The sequence below is a fragment of the Cryptomeria japonica genome, chromosome 5, assembly GCF_030272615.1.
Source record: "Cryptomeria japonica chromosome 5, Sugi_1.0, whole genome shotgun sequence".
Lineage (NCBI taxonomy): Eukaryota > Viridiplantae > Streptophyta > Pinopsida > Cupressales > Cupressaceae > Cryptomeria > Cryptomeria japonica.
The window spans coordinates 115296610-115312433 of NC_081409.1; the positions used below are offsets into that span (position 1 = coordinate 115296610).

Below are 15824 nucleotides of genomic sequence, written 5' to 3' on the forward strand. Positions count from 1 at the left end.
AAGATGCACTTATAAAGGGTAGTCCAGATGAAAGCTCCCGAGAATGTTTGAGTCGTAGCACAACTCTAAAGGCCATGGGAAAACCTTGATTTTATGATTAATAACCTCATAACCAAACTGTTAGAGTTATCTTGTATTAGCTAATAATTATTTATTTAATTATTAGTCTATTCTACTCTACGCTTAAGCTAAACTTAGGCATTTAATTATTAAATACGCATTATCCCTTTAGGGTTTCTTTAGGGTTGCTAATATCCTTTTATAAGGATTGTATTGTATTTTTTCATAATCGATTCCCTCTCTAAATGATAATCTTCTTCTTTAGAGTCATATTGTTTTTTGTCTCCATTCTTCTCTTGTGACAGGTATTTTGCTTGCAGGTGTTCTTGGGATCTTTGAAGTTGCATTTCTCAACTTCTTCATGGTATCAAAGCCTACATCTATTGCTACTTGTTCTTGATTTTTCAGAATATTTTTTGGAGGCCAGGTTTTCAATTTTATTTCAGAGTTTTCTTTTGGATGTAGGGTGCCTCTTTCTTTCTGGGCATTTTGGGCTCAAGCGGAGCTCACCATTGAGATTAGAACACCCAAAAACCCCTATTTTCATATAAAATTTGTACAATTTGAACAACTTTGGCTTCGACATTTTTTTTATTTTGGCCCTTCTAGGGCACGTTTTTCGAAAAAAAATCCAAAAAATATTTTTGGGCAGTTTAATGGCTTGCCAAGGCCGGAACCCTCAGCGTCGATCGCCGGCGGGCCAGCCTTTTGGTTACTGCCGGCCTCCTAGGCGATTACCAAACCAGCGATTTGTAACCCACCGGCCAACAACGGCCCCACCTCTCGGAGCACAGTCGCTGCGGCCCAGAGCACCTCTGCCACCGCTGCCCGGAAACCTGCGTTGCCTGGCCATCACCAAACCACCGCCACTCAACCCAAACACCACCTCCCCGCCACCAACAGGGAGGGTATTTTTTTCTTTGACAACCTTTTGACACAGGGAGGTTGTTTTGTCATAACTTGGGCAAATGAAGTCGATTTTTGAAAAATATTATATCGTCGGAAATCTCTTTTCGAGATCTATTTAGATCCAAAGGTGAGATTTGCTGATTTTTTAATTTTGTACCTGTTTTTTGTCGTCAAAGTCCGAGCTCTTTTCTACACTCTAGGAGCCATAACTTGGGCAAACAGACCCTGTTTTCAGCAAACGAATAGGCGTTGGAAAGCTCTTTCGTCAAAGTCTGAGCTCTTTTCTGCACTCTAGGAGCCATAACTTGGGCAAACAGACCCTGTTTTCAGCAAACGAATAGGCGTTGGAAAGCTCTTTATGAGATCTCTTCAAATATGGAGGTTCGATCTTCTGTTTTTGTTGTTTTGATGTATTTTTCTGATGTCAAAGCCAGAAGTTCTTTTTGCACTCCGGGAGGCATATCTTGAGCATCCAGACTTTGTTTTTGGCACACAAGATATCATTGGAAAGTTGGTTCTGTGCACTTTCCAGTGGTATGGGTCTTTTTTCCAAATTTTTCTCCAAGTGCATTTTACTCAGTGTTTTTCATTTATGCACCCTAGTGAATATCTTGGATGTTTCAGCTCCTAGGATCCTTTTCTTTGTGTGGGATGACTCATTTTTGGCTATTATTTATGTATTTCCAACCTTTTATCTTTTTTGAGCCTTGTATACGTCATTTTGTAAGTGTTTTCTTTTTTGCAAATGCACTCCATTATAAAGTGCCATGGGGGTTTGATGTTTGCCTAATTTGCCATCTACTTTTGTCACGTGAGTGTTCCTTCCATGATATTAGCCTCGTGATGTGTGTCAAGTGAGTGTTCCTTCCACGATACTAGCCTTTATATGTGTTTGTACTTTCTGTTGCACTATGGATGATCCTAGTTCTTCGTTATGTAGTTTTTCTTGGCATTCAGTTTTAGTGTACCTGTTACCTCTCCCTTGTTAGCATTATGGGGGAGTTTCTCTTGTTGGTTGTTGGTTCTAATGCTAAGTTGGTTCATTGGAGTACAGTCTTTCATTCCTATTTTTGGAAACAACCTTCCATCTTTGATTGATCAACTCTTTAGACTTTGGTGTTTTTTGCCATCTGTATCTTTGAGTTCGGTTGTTTGCCTTTGTTTGCCATCTAATTCAAGTAGTGTTATTTGGAAGCACTCATGCAGATTACAATCTTCTCTACCTGATCATCTTCTATTTCAGTGGAGGTTCTTCAGATTGATAATTATTCTTCGACGATGTTTGCAGGTTCTTCATGCTTCAGTGATTCTTCTGCTCTTCTTTTCTTCCTATTTTTTGGAACATTCTTGTTTGGAGGTTTCTTCAATCCTTCACTTGTTTTTCATCTCGTTTTGCATTAGAGTTTTTTCCCATGAGGTTTTCTCTATCTCTCCGCTTTACATAGATCTTTTGTACTTGGGTACCTCATCAAGCTTGTTGTTGGGACCCAAATTTGCCTTCATCATGTAGTTGCATTTTTTGCTTCATGCATTTAGTTTTTTAGCTACTCCCTAAATTCTATTTAAGGGGGGTTGTTTGAGTTATCTTGTATTAGCTAATAATTATTTATTTAATTATTAGTCTATTATACTCTACGCTTAAACTAAACTTACGCATTTAATAATATGGTGGGTATTAAATACACATTATCCCTTTAGGGTTACTAATATCCTTTTATAAGGATTGTATTGTATTTTTTCATAACTGATTCCCTCTTTGAATGATAATCTTATTATTCAGAGCCATTATTATTTTTTGTCTCCATTCTTCTTTTGTGATGGGTATTTTGCTTCTAGATGTTCTTTGGATCTCTGAAGTTATATTTCTCAACTTCTTCATAGTAGAGTAGGAGCCAAATTTGGTCATACAAAAATGATTTCATCATTTTCATTAGAAATTAGAAAGTGTCAACTCTTTTAACTGTTGAAGAATATTACTGTATACACATAAAATTGGCTATGACCAATTAAATAAATATTTTATATTTATTTAATAATTATTCTTCTATTTAATAGTTAATTTGAAAAGATTAATCTATTTAATTCATTTTATGTCCTTCTATTAATTAATTAATTGAAACATTTTATTAATTAATTCGCTATATCCTTTTCTTCTAATCAATTAATTAAATATTAAATATTTAATTATTCTTCTATCTACTATCCTATAGTCTCTTTAATTAAATATTTTTTTAAATTATTTTATCCCTTTTCCAACTCACCTTTCATTCTCCACATCACTTCTTCTTTGCCAACTCATCCATCACGTGGCTAAATTAATTCAACAAAATTAAATTAAATTAAATCATTTATTAGCCACTTATCTCCAACTTCCAAAATAAATGAAATATTGTGTAGGTACACATATTTCCTAACCTTCTTCTATATTCTCTCGAACATCCCTATATCTTAGGAGGACTTGATTCCACTTGTCCTTTCATTCCTACATCTTCTCCAACTATTCTATATCCTCTCAAGTCTTCAACTCAGTCAAGGTGAGATGAGTAACAATTGTCTTCTCCTTCCCCCTTTCTCTCAACCTTCAACTTCTTGCTCATAGCCATTCAATTTGCAAGATTCGATCATGACCGTTGATCTTTGCCACCTAAGCTCATGCACTCAAAAATCTATAAAAAGAGGTCTCCTAAGCTATTTTAAAACTTGTATATGGTGAAAATGGATAACAATAATAATGATATTGAAAGGCTAAATGAATTCAACCACAAAACCCTAGCCTAACAACAACAAAGATCCACCATAACATATGAAGATTACCTAAGACAGTGCAAATCAAATGAAATCACAAAGATTATACCATCACATGTCCAATAGGGTTTTGATCTCCATTCTTCCTATCTCCATTGATCTTGCTTGATATATTTGCTCTCAGATTTTATGTGCACAAGAGCTCAACAAAGAATGGAATGTGGTTGCAAGTAAGATCGTAGTGTAGTCAAGTCCTTAAGATGATTCGTTAGGGTTTGATAATGAAGGAAGCATCTCCTTATATAGAAGACACTATGAAATGGAGGGATAAGATTGAGAGGTGTAAAAGGAGGTCGGCTATGATTAGAGGGTAGGTAAAATAAATAATAAAATAATGAAAGGGGTAGGTAGTGTATAAATTAAGAGATGAATGACGTGTCATAGGTAGAAAAGGTTAATGAATTAATTAAATAAATAGAGATTTATTTAATTAATAGAAGAAGTGGGATCAATTAAATAAATAAGATATTTATTTAATTTAGGAAAAGGATAATTTAAATAAATAAATGTATTTATTTAAATGAGAAATAAGGCTAGAAGAGGATAAATGAATTAATTAAATAAATAAGGATTTATTTAATTAATAGAAGAATTAAGCTTAGATAATTAAATAAATAAAATATTTATTTAATTAGACTGGACAATTTTGGGTGTCTACATTTTACCCCTCTTTGAGACAATGCGGCTTGTCGCGTTGTTTCAAAGAAGATAATATGAACTGATACAGAGTTGCCCCAAGATGGGAATGATATGCCCCCTCGAGATTGGATGAAAATGTCTAAAAAGATTGTAGACAATCTCTCGATAAGAAAGAAAGGCTAGAATGGACTGACCGGATAAAATGACAAAGTCACGAGATAATGAAGACTGACTCGGGAAACGAGGGCTAAAGGTAGTCTATAAGATAGACCACGGGGGAAAATACATCCTCATTGTCATCTACACATCCACGAGAGCAGAGTGCAGAGCGAAAATAGAGCAGCAGCAGTCAGCAGCAATGGCCTTCATTCACAGATTCGATCGCGTTCGCCAATTCCAGAGGCCAGCAGAGGTAGGAGAGCCGATAAGTACCACCAAACCTCCTCGTACTTTGATGCATTTATTGTTGTCATCAATGCATGGTAGATAGGGAAATAAATGCGCTTTAGGTCAGGGTCCAAAAATGTCAAAAAATGTCCAGGCGCGTCTGCGTTGGTGCCAGGCGCGTCTATGCTCGAGAGGCGCATCTGTGTTTGTGCCAGGCGCGTCTGTGATGGAAACAACGTCTGTGCCAAATGTGGCCGCGTTTGTGATGTGTAGGCGCGTCTGTGCCAAGAAGGCACGTCTATGTCGCCCAGGCGCATCTGTGCAGAGCATAGGCACGTCTGTGTTTTTTAGGCGTGTTTATGTTAGGTAAGCGCGTTTGTGTCCAAAAAATGTGAATTTGTGTCTTCTAGGTTAAATCGACAGTTCTGTGATGAACATACGCTGTCGATTGGATAAGCTACTGAGAGGATACACTCAAGCGGGTCCTCTAGGGAAGACTAGGATAAATCAAGGCACTTTGTGATGAACAATGAGTACCAAGATATAGTACTTTGTGATGAACAAGGAGTACTAAAATATGAGCAGCACTTTGTGATGAACAGTGAGTGCAAATGTGAGCAGCACTTTGTGATGAACAGTGAGTGCAACACATGTAGTACTTTGTGATGAACAGGGAGTACCACTAAGATAGAAGCAACACTTTGTGATGAACAATGAGTGTCACTAGGGTAGAATGTCATATGCATTTAGATAAAAAGTAGCATTTTGTGATAAACAAGGAATGCCACGATGACTGACATGATTGATTTGCTTGATTGCAGGAGTATTTGCCTATGCTGGAGTCACGGGAAAGATTCCCATCGACTCAGAGGTTGCGACCTGAGTTGACAGCTGAGGACCGAGTTGCGATCTAGGCTATGGGTCTGAGACATGTTCTGTATGTGCCTGAGTTTCGGGCGAACATGGGACTGTTGACTGCGCTGGCGGAGAGATGGCACTCCGAGACATGTACATTTCATTTGTCGATGGGTGAGATGACAGTCACCCTAGAGGATGTATACAGGATCTTGAGGATACCAATCGATGGGGAGTTGATTCCCTATGATCGAGACGGAGACAGGGAGGCCTTGAGTCGAGTGTTCTAGGACCCAGGACTGGAGATGAGGGCTGGCCATGTGGCTTGGGATACTATGACAGCTACAGGGCTAGCACTGCTAGCAGTGATAGCAGGAGCAATCAATGGGTTCCTATGTCCGGATAGGGTGACACGGAGGTTGGCTGTGGGCTGGGGAGGTGCACTGGAGACACTGGTGACACAGCACACTAGATATGCCTGGGGACCGTGTGTGCTGGCACACCTCTACTATGAGCTGCATCAGTTTGTATACCACAGATCAGTGGGATTGGGCTGCGGGATGACATTGTTGCAGGTGTGGGCTCATGAGCATCTGCTAGTGACAAGACCGATACACTTCAGAGGCAGAGGTTACGGACGTAGTTTTGTTCACTTATACGACATGATCACATCGCAGCCATGGATTAGCAGGTTAGAGCACTGGCGGCGGGTGATTGATGATATTGACAGTCATATGAAGGCCATACATGGGATGCGAGCAGTGGGAGGACGATGCGGTAGAGCTTCCCTACACCTTCCGGAGCAGGTACCTGACTGGGCGGACGCCCTATGTGCTGGAGAGGCAGCTAGTGGACAGGGTGGGCAGGCAGTTTGGTAGGATTCAGCGAATGCCACGGGGCTCAGGCATGTATGCACGGACTGTCAGAGATCAGGCGCAGTTTGGGCCCCTATTATCATATGATCAGGCTATTATGCAGCTGGTAGAGATGATGCCCCTACCCTGGGACATGTGGCTAAAGATTGAGGATGCCGACATGGATGTCGAGTACACAACATACTGGGTCGAGCATCCATTCCCACGCCTGACGGATCCAGGAGAGCTATTAGATGGAGATGGTGGTGGGGATGGTGATGATGATGGAGCTGATGGGGGTAGAGGTTGACGGAGGAGGAGGGGGGCTGTTGGAGAGAGGAGGGTTGCACCGCAGAGGGAGGGTGGAGAGGATAGGGAAGCTCGGGTGGTGAGGGGTCACGGTGGATTGCCGCTACAGGTGCCAGCAACACAGGGTCCCAGACAGGTGCAGGTACAGGGACAGATACAGGGACAGGTACCAGTACAGGCACTAGTACAAGTATCAGTATAAGCACAAGCACAGGGGCAGGCACCCATATAGGGGGAGCCACAGGGGGCTGAGGCCGAGGAGGATGAGCTGATGGAGCTGAGGGAGATCTACCAGGGACAGGCAAATGAGATCCAGGAGTTGGAGAGGGAGAGGGATAGGCTCAAGAGGTAGCTCAAAGATACTGAGCGAGAGCGAGACCAAGCCATTCAGCTCTACACAGAGGCTGAGACAACACTAAGGGCTGGGAGACAAGCAGTAGAGGACACAGGGGCCGGATATGCCTACGTCTTGTGGGTAGGGGAGGAGATTGCCTACTGGCAGGATCTCTATTATGGTGCAGTGCTAGCGGATCAGCGGGCGAGGAGCTTCCATAGACCATCGCGGATAGCGATAGCTATGGGAGGGAACCGGAGGAGACATGCATCTAGTGGTGGGGTTATGGGTCCTCCACCACCACCAGATAGAGGGGACAGGAGGGATGATCCTGGGGCGGGTCCTTCAGGGGCTCAGATTCCATCGAGGCTAGGCGGCTCCGAGGGAGGGAGTTCATCATATCCATAGAGGGCTCCCTATGTATCAGTATTGTACCATTTTTGTATGATGATGTAGACACCTTTGGGTGATTGTAGCCATATGAATTTGACATCATTGTATCATGATACTTTATATATATATATATATATATATATATATATATATATATGACATGATTCATCTTTGCGGCAGCTATATGCATGTGTACCTATGTGATGAGATATTCTTATGTGATGTTTGTTTTATGTGATGCTTATGATATGGATGCAAATATGTACATGATGCAATGCAATATTTTTGTTCTTTTATGTTTTATATGTGTATGCATGATGCAAATGTGAATGTATGTAATGCAGATGAATATGATAATGCAAATGTAAATTGCGCTAACAGGTGTTGTGTGCGGGATGTGATGCAGTTGTGATATCTATATGTATGTATGAAATGCTAACATGTGGTAATGCAGGTGCAACTACATGAAATGCAAATGTTTTTGGTGTGTCATTATACTCAGTCATGTGATAGCAGGCTACGCGGACTCGAGAAGGACGATGGAAGTCAATCAAGAAAGGGGGATGAAAGATAGAAGATATGAAAGTGAAAGAGCTTCTTGTGCATTATCATCATTGAGCTTTATTATGGCAAGTAGATTATGACAATCGAGACATATGTTTGACCCAGAAAGTCATTGTACCTATTTACATGGAGATAAGACAGTCACAAACAAAGAATGCCCCAGTTCATACTAGACTCACAGTGTCCTCATATCCTTGGACAAGTCATAGCATTACTAAGAGACAATCCACAGACAACAAATACAAATAGTCCAAAATATGATGAGTCAATAAGGAGTCATTTCATTCATTTTCTATTTATCGATAATATCTTGAATGCTTCTCCAATCTGCACACCTGTTAGATACCAATACATCTGCATTTTGGTTAATGGTGCAGTTTGAGAGGCAGTCTGCGGAAGCAGTTGCCTCCCTAAACTCATGTTGAAGGGAAAAACCATCAAGATAGGCACAAATTCCTTTGATCCGCATATTGGTCTTTCAACTTTGAGTTCTACAAGTTGAAATGGCATTGATTACCTTAGTCAAGTCACCCTCCTCATCGATTTGATGCAAATTTTTGTTTCTACAAAGTTGAAGTCCCTCATAGAGCGTCACGAACTTAGCATCATTATTAGAATTGATAGGGAGTTTCATAGATCTAGTCTAGACTAAGTCACCAGCATCACTTTGGAGGTCCCATCAAAGTTGAGTTTGAGTCGACTAGATGTAGTAAGCATCCATTAAGTCGTGTCACAATTGGACCTGGGATTAAAGCTATTTTCTTTTGGATAAAAAAAGGTGGGACCACTCTTATTACATTTTACCATTTCATGAAGAGAAAAATCCGCACTATCTTTGCATAACCTTCATATTTTGATGTTCACTAATGCTCACTTCAATTTGTTCAACAATATGGCCAAAGCCGATTCTTTCTCCTTAAAGATTTGTGGGTTATATTCTTTCCAAAGGTGTCAAATTATCATTGTTGGAGTTTTCATCAGAAACCCACCCAACGAGAACCTTTGGATAATTGAGGCCAAAATGAAAAGACCTTGCAAACACCATTTGGGAGTGGGCTTGACCACTTGAGTTTGCAGCAAAAATGGGACCGAAAAATCTATGCCACTTTTGCATTGGACCAAGAGGTAGTTCATAGTCTCTTCATTTTCCTTGAATAAAGTACACTAGTGAGGGCCCAAGATGCTAATCTTTTGCAATTTATCCCCATCAAGATGCACTTATAAAAGGTAGTCCAGATGAAAGCTCCCGAGAATGTTTGAGTCATAGCACAACTCTAAAGGCCATGCGAAAACCTTGATTTTATGATTAATAACCTCATAACCAAACTGTTAGAGTTATCTTGTATTAGCTAATAATTATTTATTTAATTATTAGTCTATTCTACTCTACGCTTAAGCTAAACTTAGGCATTTAATTATTAAATACACATTATCCCTTTTGGGTTTCTTTAGGGTTGCTAATATCCTTTTATAAGGATTGTATTGTATTTTTTCATAATCGATTCCCTCTCTGAATGATAATCTTCTTCTTTAGAGCCATATTGTTTTTTGTCTCCATTCTTCTCTTGTGACAGGTATTTTGCTTGCAGGTGTTCTTGGGATCTTTGAAGTTGCATTTCTCAACTTCTTCATGGTATCAAAGCCTACATCTATTGCTACTTGTTCTTGATTTTTCAAAATATTTTTTGGAGGCCAGGGTTTCAATTTTATTTCAGAGTTTTCTTTTGGATGTAGGGTGCCTCTTTGTTTCTGGGCATTTTGGGCTCAAACGGAGCTCACCATTGAGATTATAACACCCAAAAACCCCAATTTTCATATAAAATTTGTCCAATTTGAACAACTTTGGCTTTGACATTTTTTTATTTTGGCCCTTCTAGGGCACGTTTTTCGAAAAAAATCCAAAAAATATTTTTGGGCAGTTTAATGGCTTGCCAAGGCCGGAACCCTTAGCACCGATCGCCGGCGGGCCAGCCTTTTGGTTACTGCGGCCTCCTAGGCGGTTACCAAACCAGCGATTTGTAACCCACTGGCCAACAATGGCCCCGCCGCCCGTAGCACAATCGTCGTGGCCTAGAGCACCTCTGCCATCGCCGCCCGGAAACTTGCGTCACTTGGCCATCGCTAGACCACCGCCACTCAACCCAAACACCACCTCCCTGCCACCAACAGGGAGGGTATTTTTTTCTTTGACAACCTTTTGACACGGGGAGGTTGTTTTGTCATAACTTGGGCAAATGAAGTCAATTTTTGAAAAATATTATATCGTCGGAAATCTCTTTTCGAGATCTATTTAGATCCAAAGGTGAGATTTGCTGATTTTTTAATTTTGTACCTGTTTTTTGTCGTCAAAGTCTGAGCTCTTTTCTACACTCTAGGAGCCATAACTTGGGCAAACAGACCCTGTTTTTAGCAAACGAATAGGCGTTGGAAAGCTCTTTCTGAGATCTCTTCAAATATGGAGGTTTGATCTTCTTTTTTTGTTATTTTGATGTATTTTTATGATGTTAAAGCCAGAAGTTCTTTTTGCACTCCGGGAGGCATATCTTGAGCATCCAGGCTCTATTTTTGGCACACAAGATATCATTGGAAAGTTGGTTCGGTGCACTTTCCAGTGGTATGGGTCTTTTTTCCAAATTTTTCTCCAAGCATATTTTACTCATTGTTTTTCATATATGCACCCTAGTGAATATCTTGGATGTTTCAGCTCCTAGGATCCTTTTCTTTGTGTGGGATGACTCATCTTTGGCTATTATTTATGTATTTCCAACCTTTTGTCTTTTTTGAGCATTGTATACGTCATTTTGTAAGTGTTTTATTTCTTGCAAATGCACTCCATTATAAAGTGCCATGGGGGTTTGGTGTTTTCCTAATTTGCCATCTACTTTTGTCATGTAAGTGTTCCTTCCATGATATTAGCCTCGTGATGTGTGTCAAGTGAGTGTTCCTTCCACGATACCAGCCTTTATATGTGTTTGTACTTTCTATTGCACTATGGATGATCCTAGTTCTTCGTTATGTAGTTTTTCTTGGCATTCAGTTTTACTGTACCTGTCACCTTTCCCTTGTCAGCATTATGGGGGGGTTTCTCTTGTTGGTTGTTGGTTCTAATGCTTTCTTGGTTCGTTGGAGTACAGTCTTTCATTCCTATTTTTTGAGGCAACCTTCCATCTTCGATTGATCAACTCTTTAGACTTTGGTGTTTTTTGCCATCTATATCTTTGAGTTCAGTTGTTTGCCTTTGTTTGCCATCTAATTCAAGTAGTGTTATTTGAAAGCACTCATGCAGATTACAATCTTCTCTACCTGATCATCTTCTATTTCAGTGGAGGTTCTTCAAATTGACAATTATTCTTCGACGATGTTTGCAGGTTCTTCATGCTTCAATGATTCTTCTGTTCTTCTTTTGTTCCTATCTTTTTGAACATTCTTGTTTGGAGGCTTCTTCAGTCCTTCACTTGTTTTTCATCTCTTTTTGCAGTAGAGTTTTTTCCCATGAGGTTTTCTCTATCTCTCCGCTTTACATAGATCTTTTGTACTTGGGTACCTCATCAGGTTTGTTGTTGGGACCCAAATTTGCATTCATCATGTAGTTGCATTTTTTGCTTCATGCATTTAGTTTTTTAGCTACTTCCTAAGTTCTATTTAAGGGGGGCTATTTGAGTTATCTTGTATTAGCTAATAATTATTTATTTAATTATTAGTCTATTATACTCTACGCTTAAACTAAACTTACGCATTTAATAATATGGTAGGTATTAAATACACATTATCCCTTTACGATTACTAATATCCTTTTATAAGGATTGTATTGTATTTTTTCATAACTGATTCCCTCTCTGAATGATAATCTTATTATTCAGAGCCATTATTATTTTTTGTCTCCATTCTTCTCTTGTGACAGGTATTTTGCTTCTAGATGTTCTTTGGATCTCTGAAGTTATATTTCTCAACTTCTTCATAGTAGAGTAGGAGTCAAATTTGGTCATACAAAAATGATATCATCATTTTCATTAGAAATTAGAAAGTGTCAACTCTTTTAACTTTTGAAGAATATTACTGTATACACATAAAATTGGCTATGACCAATTAAATAAATATTTTATATTTATTTAATAATTATTCTTCTATTTAATAGTTAATTTGAAAAGATTAATCTATTTAATTCATTTCATGTCCTTCTATTAATTAATTAATTGAAACATTTTATTAATTAATTCGCTATATCCTTTTCTTCTAATCAATTAATTAAATATTAAATATTTAATTATTCTTCTATCCGCTATCCTATAGTCTCATTAATTAAATATTTTTTTAATTATTTAATCCCTTTTCCAACTCACCTTTCATTCTCCACATCACTTCTTCTTTGCCAACTCATCCATCATGTGGCTAAATTAATTCAACAAAATTAAATTAAATTAAATCATTGATTAGCCACTTATCTCCAACTTCCAAAATAAATGAAATATTGTGTAGGTACACATATTTCCTAACCTTCTTCTATATTCTCTCGAACATCCCTATATCTTAGGAGGACTTAATTCCACTTGTCCTCTCATTCCTACATCTTCTCCAACTATTCTATATCCTCTCAAGTCTTCAACTCAGCCAAGGTGAGATGAGTAACACTTGTCTTCTCCTTCCTCCTTTCTCTCAACCTTCAACTTCTTGCTCATAGCCATCCAATTTGCAAGATTCGATCATGACCGTTGATCTTTGCCACCTAAGCTCATGCACTCAAAAATCTATAAAAAGAGGTCTCCTAAGCCATTTTGAAACTAATAGACTAATAGCTAATCATATAATCATTCTAGGAGTCTTCATCTTGCATTCGTGAGTTTGAGTTTGAAGCAATTAGCAATCTTAGAATTCTTATCATATCTTAATATCATGTTAGCTTAAATCATTTGCATATGCATATCATAGTATCAGTTAACTATTAGTCCATTTTTCATATGCCGCCTTGGAAGCTACTAGTGCTTGTTTGAGAGCAAATCATCTGGAACTAAGAACAGTGGAGTTAGGACACAATGAGGTGTAAAGCATGGAAGGTGTAATCTTGTTTATTTCATTTAATTTATGTTACTTCATTGGTTGAAGTTTAGTTTCTTGTAGTTTGTCTTTTTATATTTTATGATGGACTAACAAGTTTCAGGACATTTATTTGGAGTTCAACTTTAACCTCAACATTTTTTGTGCCCACCGTGGGGCTCAGGCCTCAAACTTACCTTTTCTAATATCATGTCTTATTCTTGCGAAATCAATTTAACATTTTTGTAAGTCAATTCACACATCTGTGAAATTTGACAGCGCATTTGTTGAGTAAGTTAGCCCTTTTATCACTTAGGTTAGTGCATGTTGTCAATAGAATAGCGCTTTTAATCATGAATACACGCATTCAAGCAATAGAATAGCGCCTTTGTCGCACAGGTTAGCACTTTTGTTGCTTAATACAACACTTTTGCCTTCCAGGTTAGCACTTTTGTTGATTAGGATAGCGCTTTTGCTCGTTGGGATAACGCTTTTGTAGTTTTAGCGCTTATGTTCTATCAGTGGTTAAAATTGGAATTTTTATAATTTAAAAGCTAACAACTTTGCAGGTCTGAATGTTCAAGACTTGAAATTTTGAAAACTACTGACATTTGTGGGTGCAAGGTTCATTTTGAGAAAAACTTCATGCATTTCCTCACTTAGCTAGATTAAGGGTTTTTCAAGTAAAACATCATATCTTGTTCATCTAGATTAATTAGGAGGAAAATCAACAACATGCAACTTGCATTTGAGTGTTTTCCTTAAAGTAGTTGCACATAGATTCTTAAAAGGCTTAAAATAAACCTTTTGTCTTCCATGTTTGTTGAAGTAGTAGACAAGTATGCTCTCACCCTCATACGGTGATCAGAAAACTAGACCTACTTTCTTTTATGTGTAATATTTAGAGGGTCTGCCTTCCCAAGTTGCCTTGAGGGGGCCAGTGAGAGGGGAATGACCCAAGTGGAAACGGGCTAATACCAAGTCCTTCTGATCCACTCTAAATAAATCGTGTATGTGACAAAAGTCATAGACAACATGTGTTGATTAGTTCATACCAACACTATGTTTCCCCATAAACCCTATGGAGCGTAACCTCTATATGCTGGGAACCTTCTATATTTACAGAGTGTAAAGTGTCGTATGTATGGCCACATGACCGAAAACCCTTACTAAAAACCATTTGTATCAAGCTGCCAAAATCCTTCTAATTGTTAGCGCAGGAGGTCGGACCTCTAAAGAAACTCACACACATATGGTTCTTACTAGAGATAAGAAGTTTTTCATGAGGAGTTTTCATGGAAACTGGTGCTTGGCTGCCTAGGAGAAGTGAGTGTTGAGGTTGGAGCCAATGGGGTCAAGTACCTAAATATCTACTTTGAATAGCGCAGCCTCGGGGGAAACTCCATGTGAGATTGAACAATTCATGTCTCGACCTACCATAGGATTCGTGTTTGCTTGTGCATTTTGTTTTTCAAAACATTATGTCTTTTGTGTCCACAAAAAACGTTCTAAAAAATGATTAAAAACTGAAGAAAAAAATCATCAATCTGAATTAAGCATAAAAAAACTATCACATAGTTAGATAATCAGGTTACCTATCCAACAAGCTATTTCTAAAGGTTTTCATCAGCATAAAACATTTAAAAGTTAATGATTCAACCATCTCAAGTGCAAAAATCAACATCATTATCAGTTTCTCATTTGGATATATCAAATCTTTTATCACGAAACTTGATCATATCAATCTTTCTTCATTATCTTGGATATATCGTTCCTATTTGAACCTAGGTTATATCAAAATAAAGATTGCGCTCACATTGGAATCAAACAAACTTGTAAACCATCATATGCTTATATGACTTTTAAATATCTCCTTAAGAAAAAAAAACAAAAAAACCTAGTTATAAGGCTACTCTGAAGAGGATAGGATTCTTGTATATCAATTGCAAGATCTTGTTAAAACATAGCACATTCCTACACCATTTTCATCACTATTTACATGGTTACGAGACAGAATTTGACGAAGAACTTTTGCAAGCATGTGCCTTTCAACAACAAGACGGTTTATCACAACGCACCAATAACAGTGGTAAAATCAACAAAGCTTATCTTCCTAAACCAATAATCACTTATTGAGTTGTATTTAGAAGGTCAAAACTTGAGAAGTTTTTGAATCGATCACATGCTAGTTTGGACTAGAGCTCAGTACGAGCAATTCAAAAAACAACAAAAACAAATGGAAGAAGAAAATTCAATGTTTCAAATTTTTGGATCCACATATGTTGATGAAGAAGCGATCAATAACACCATTAGAGACGTTGAACAAGATTTTAAATTTGACAAACTAATGGAAAAGTTATTGAAGAAACAAAAGGAAAAATACCTTATAATATTGGCAAAATCAGGAGCTAAATTGCTAGAAGACTTTAACATAGAAAGTTTGAAACAAGATGTAGAGACGAGTAACAATCAAAACATAGATGATCCAAATAACGAGGATGTAAATTGAGTAAATCATGAGGAAACAAGAGGAGATAAAACAAGAAAATACCATGATGATACAAGGAGAGAGCATGGTGATAGAAGAACTTATGAGAATACAAGGAAAACCCATGTGGATAATCATTTGTTAACTCTCGCTCAACAAATACAAACCTTACAACAACAAATACAAGATATGCATA

General features: G+C 38.2%; 1 protein-coding gene across 1 annotated transcript in view; it reads left to right on the top strand.

The window, feature by feature from the left end:
- Window positions 1–716: 716 nt before the first annotated feature.
- Window positions 717–15824, top strand: part of LOC131875740 (formin-like protein 13) — an 87859-nt gene continuing 72751 nt past the window's right edge. The window contains exons 1-3 of the mRNA XM_059220381.1: window positions 717–968; window positions 9987–10283; window positions 10624–10723. Of these exons, the coding sequence (XP_059076364.1) occupies window positions 717–968; window positions 9987–10283; window positions 10624–10723 (649 nt within the window). The remainder of the gene's footprint in view (window positions 969–9986; window positions 10284–10623; window positions 10724–15824) is intronic.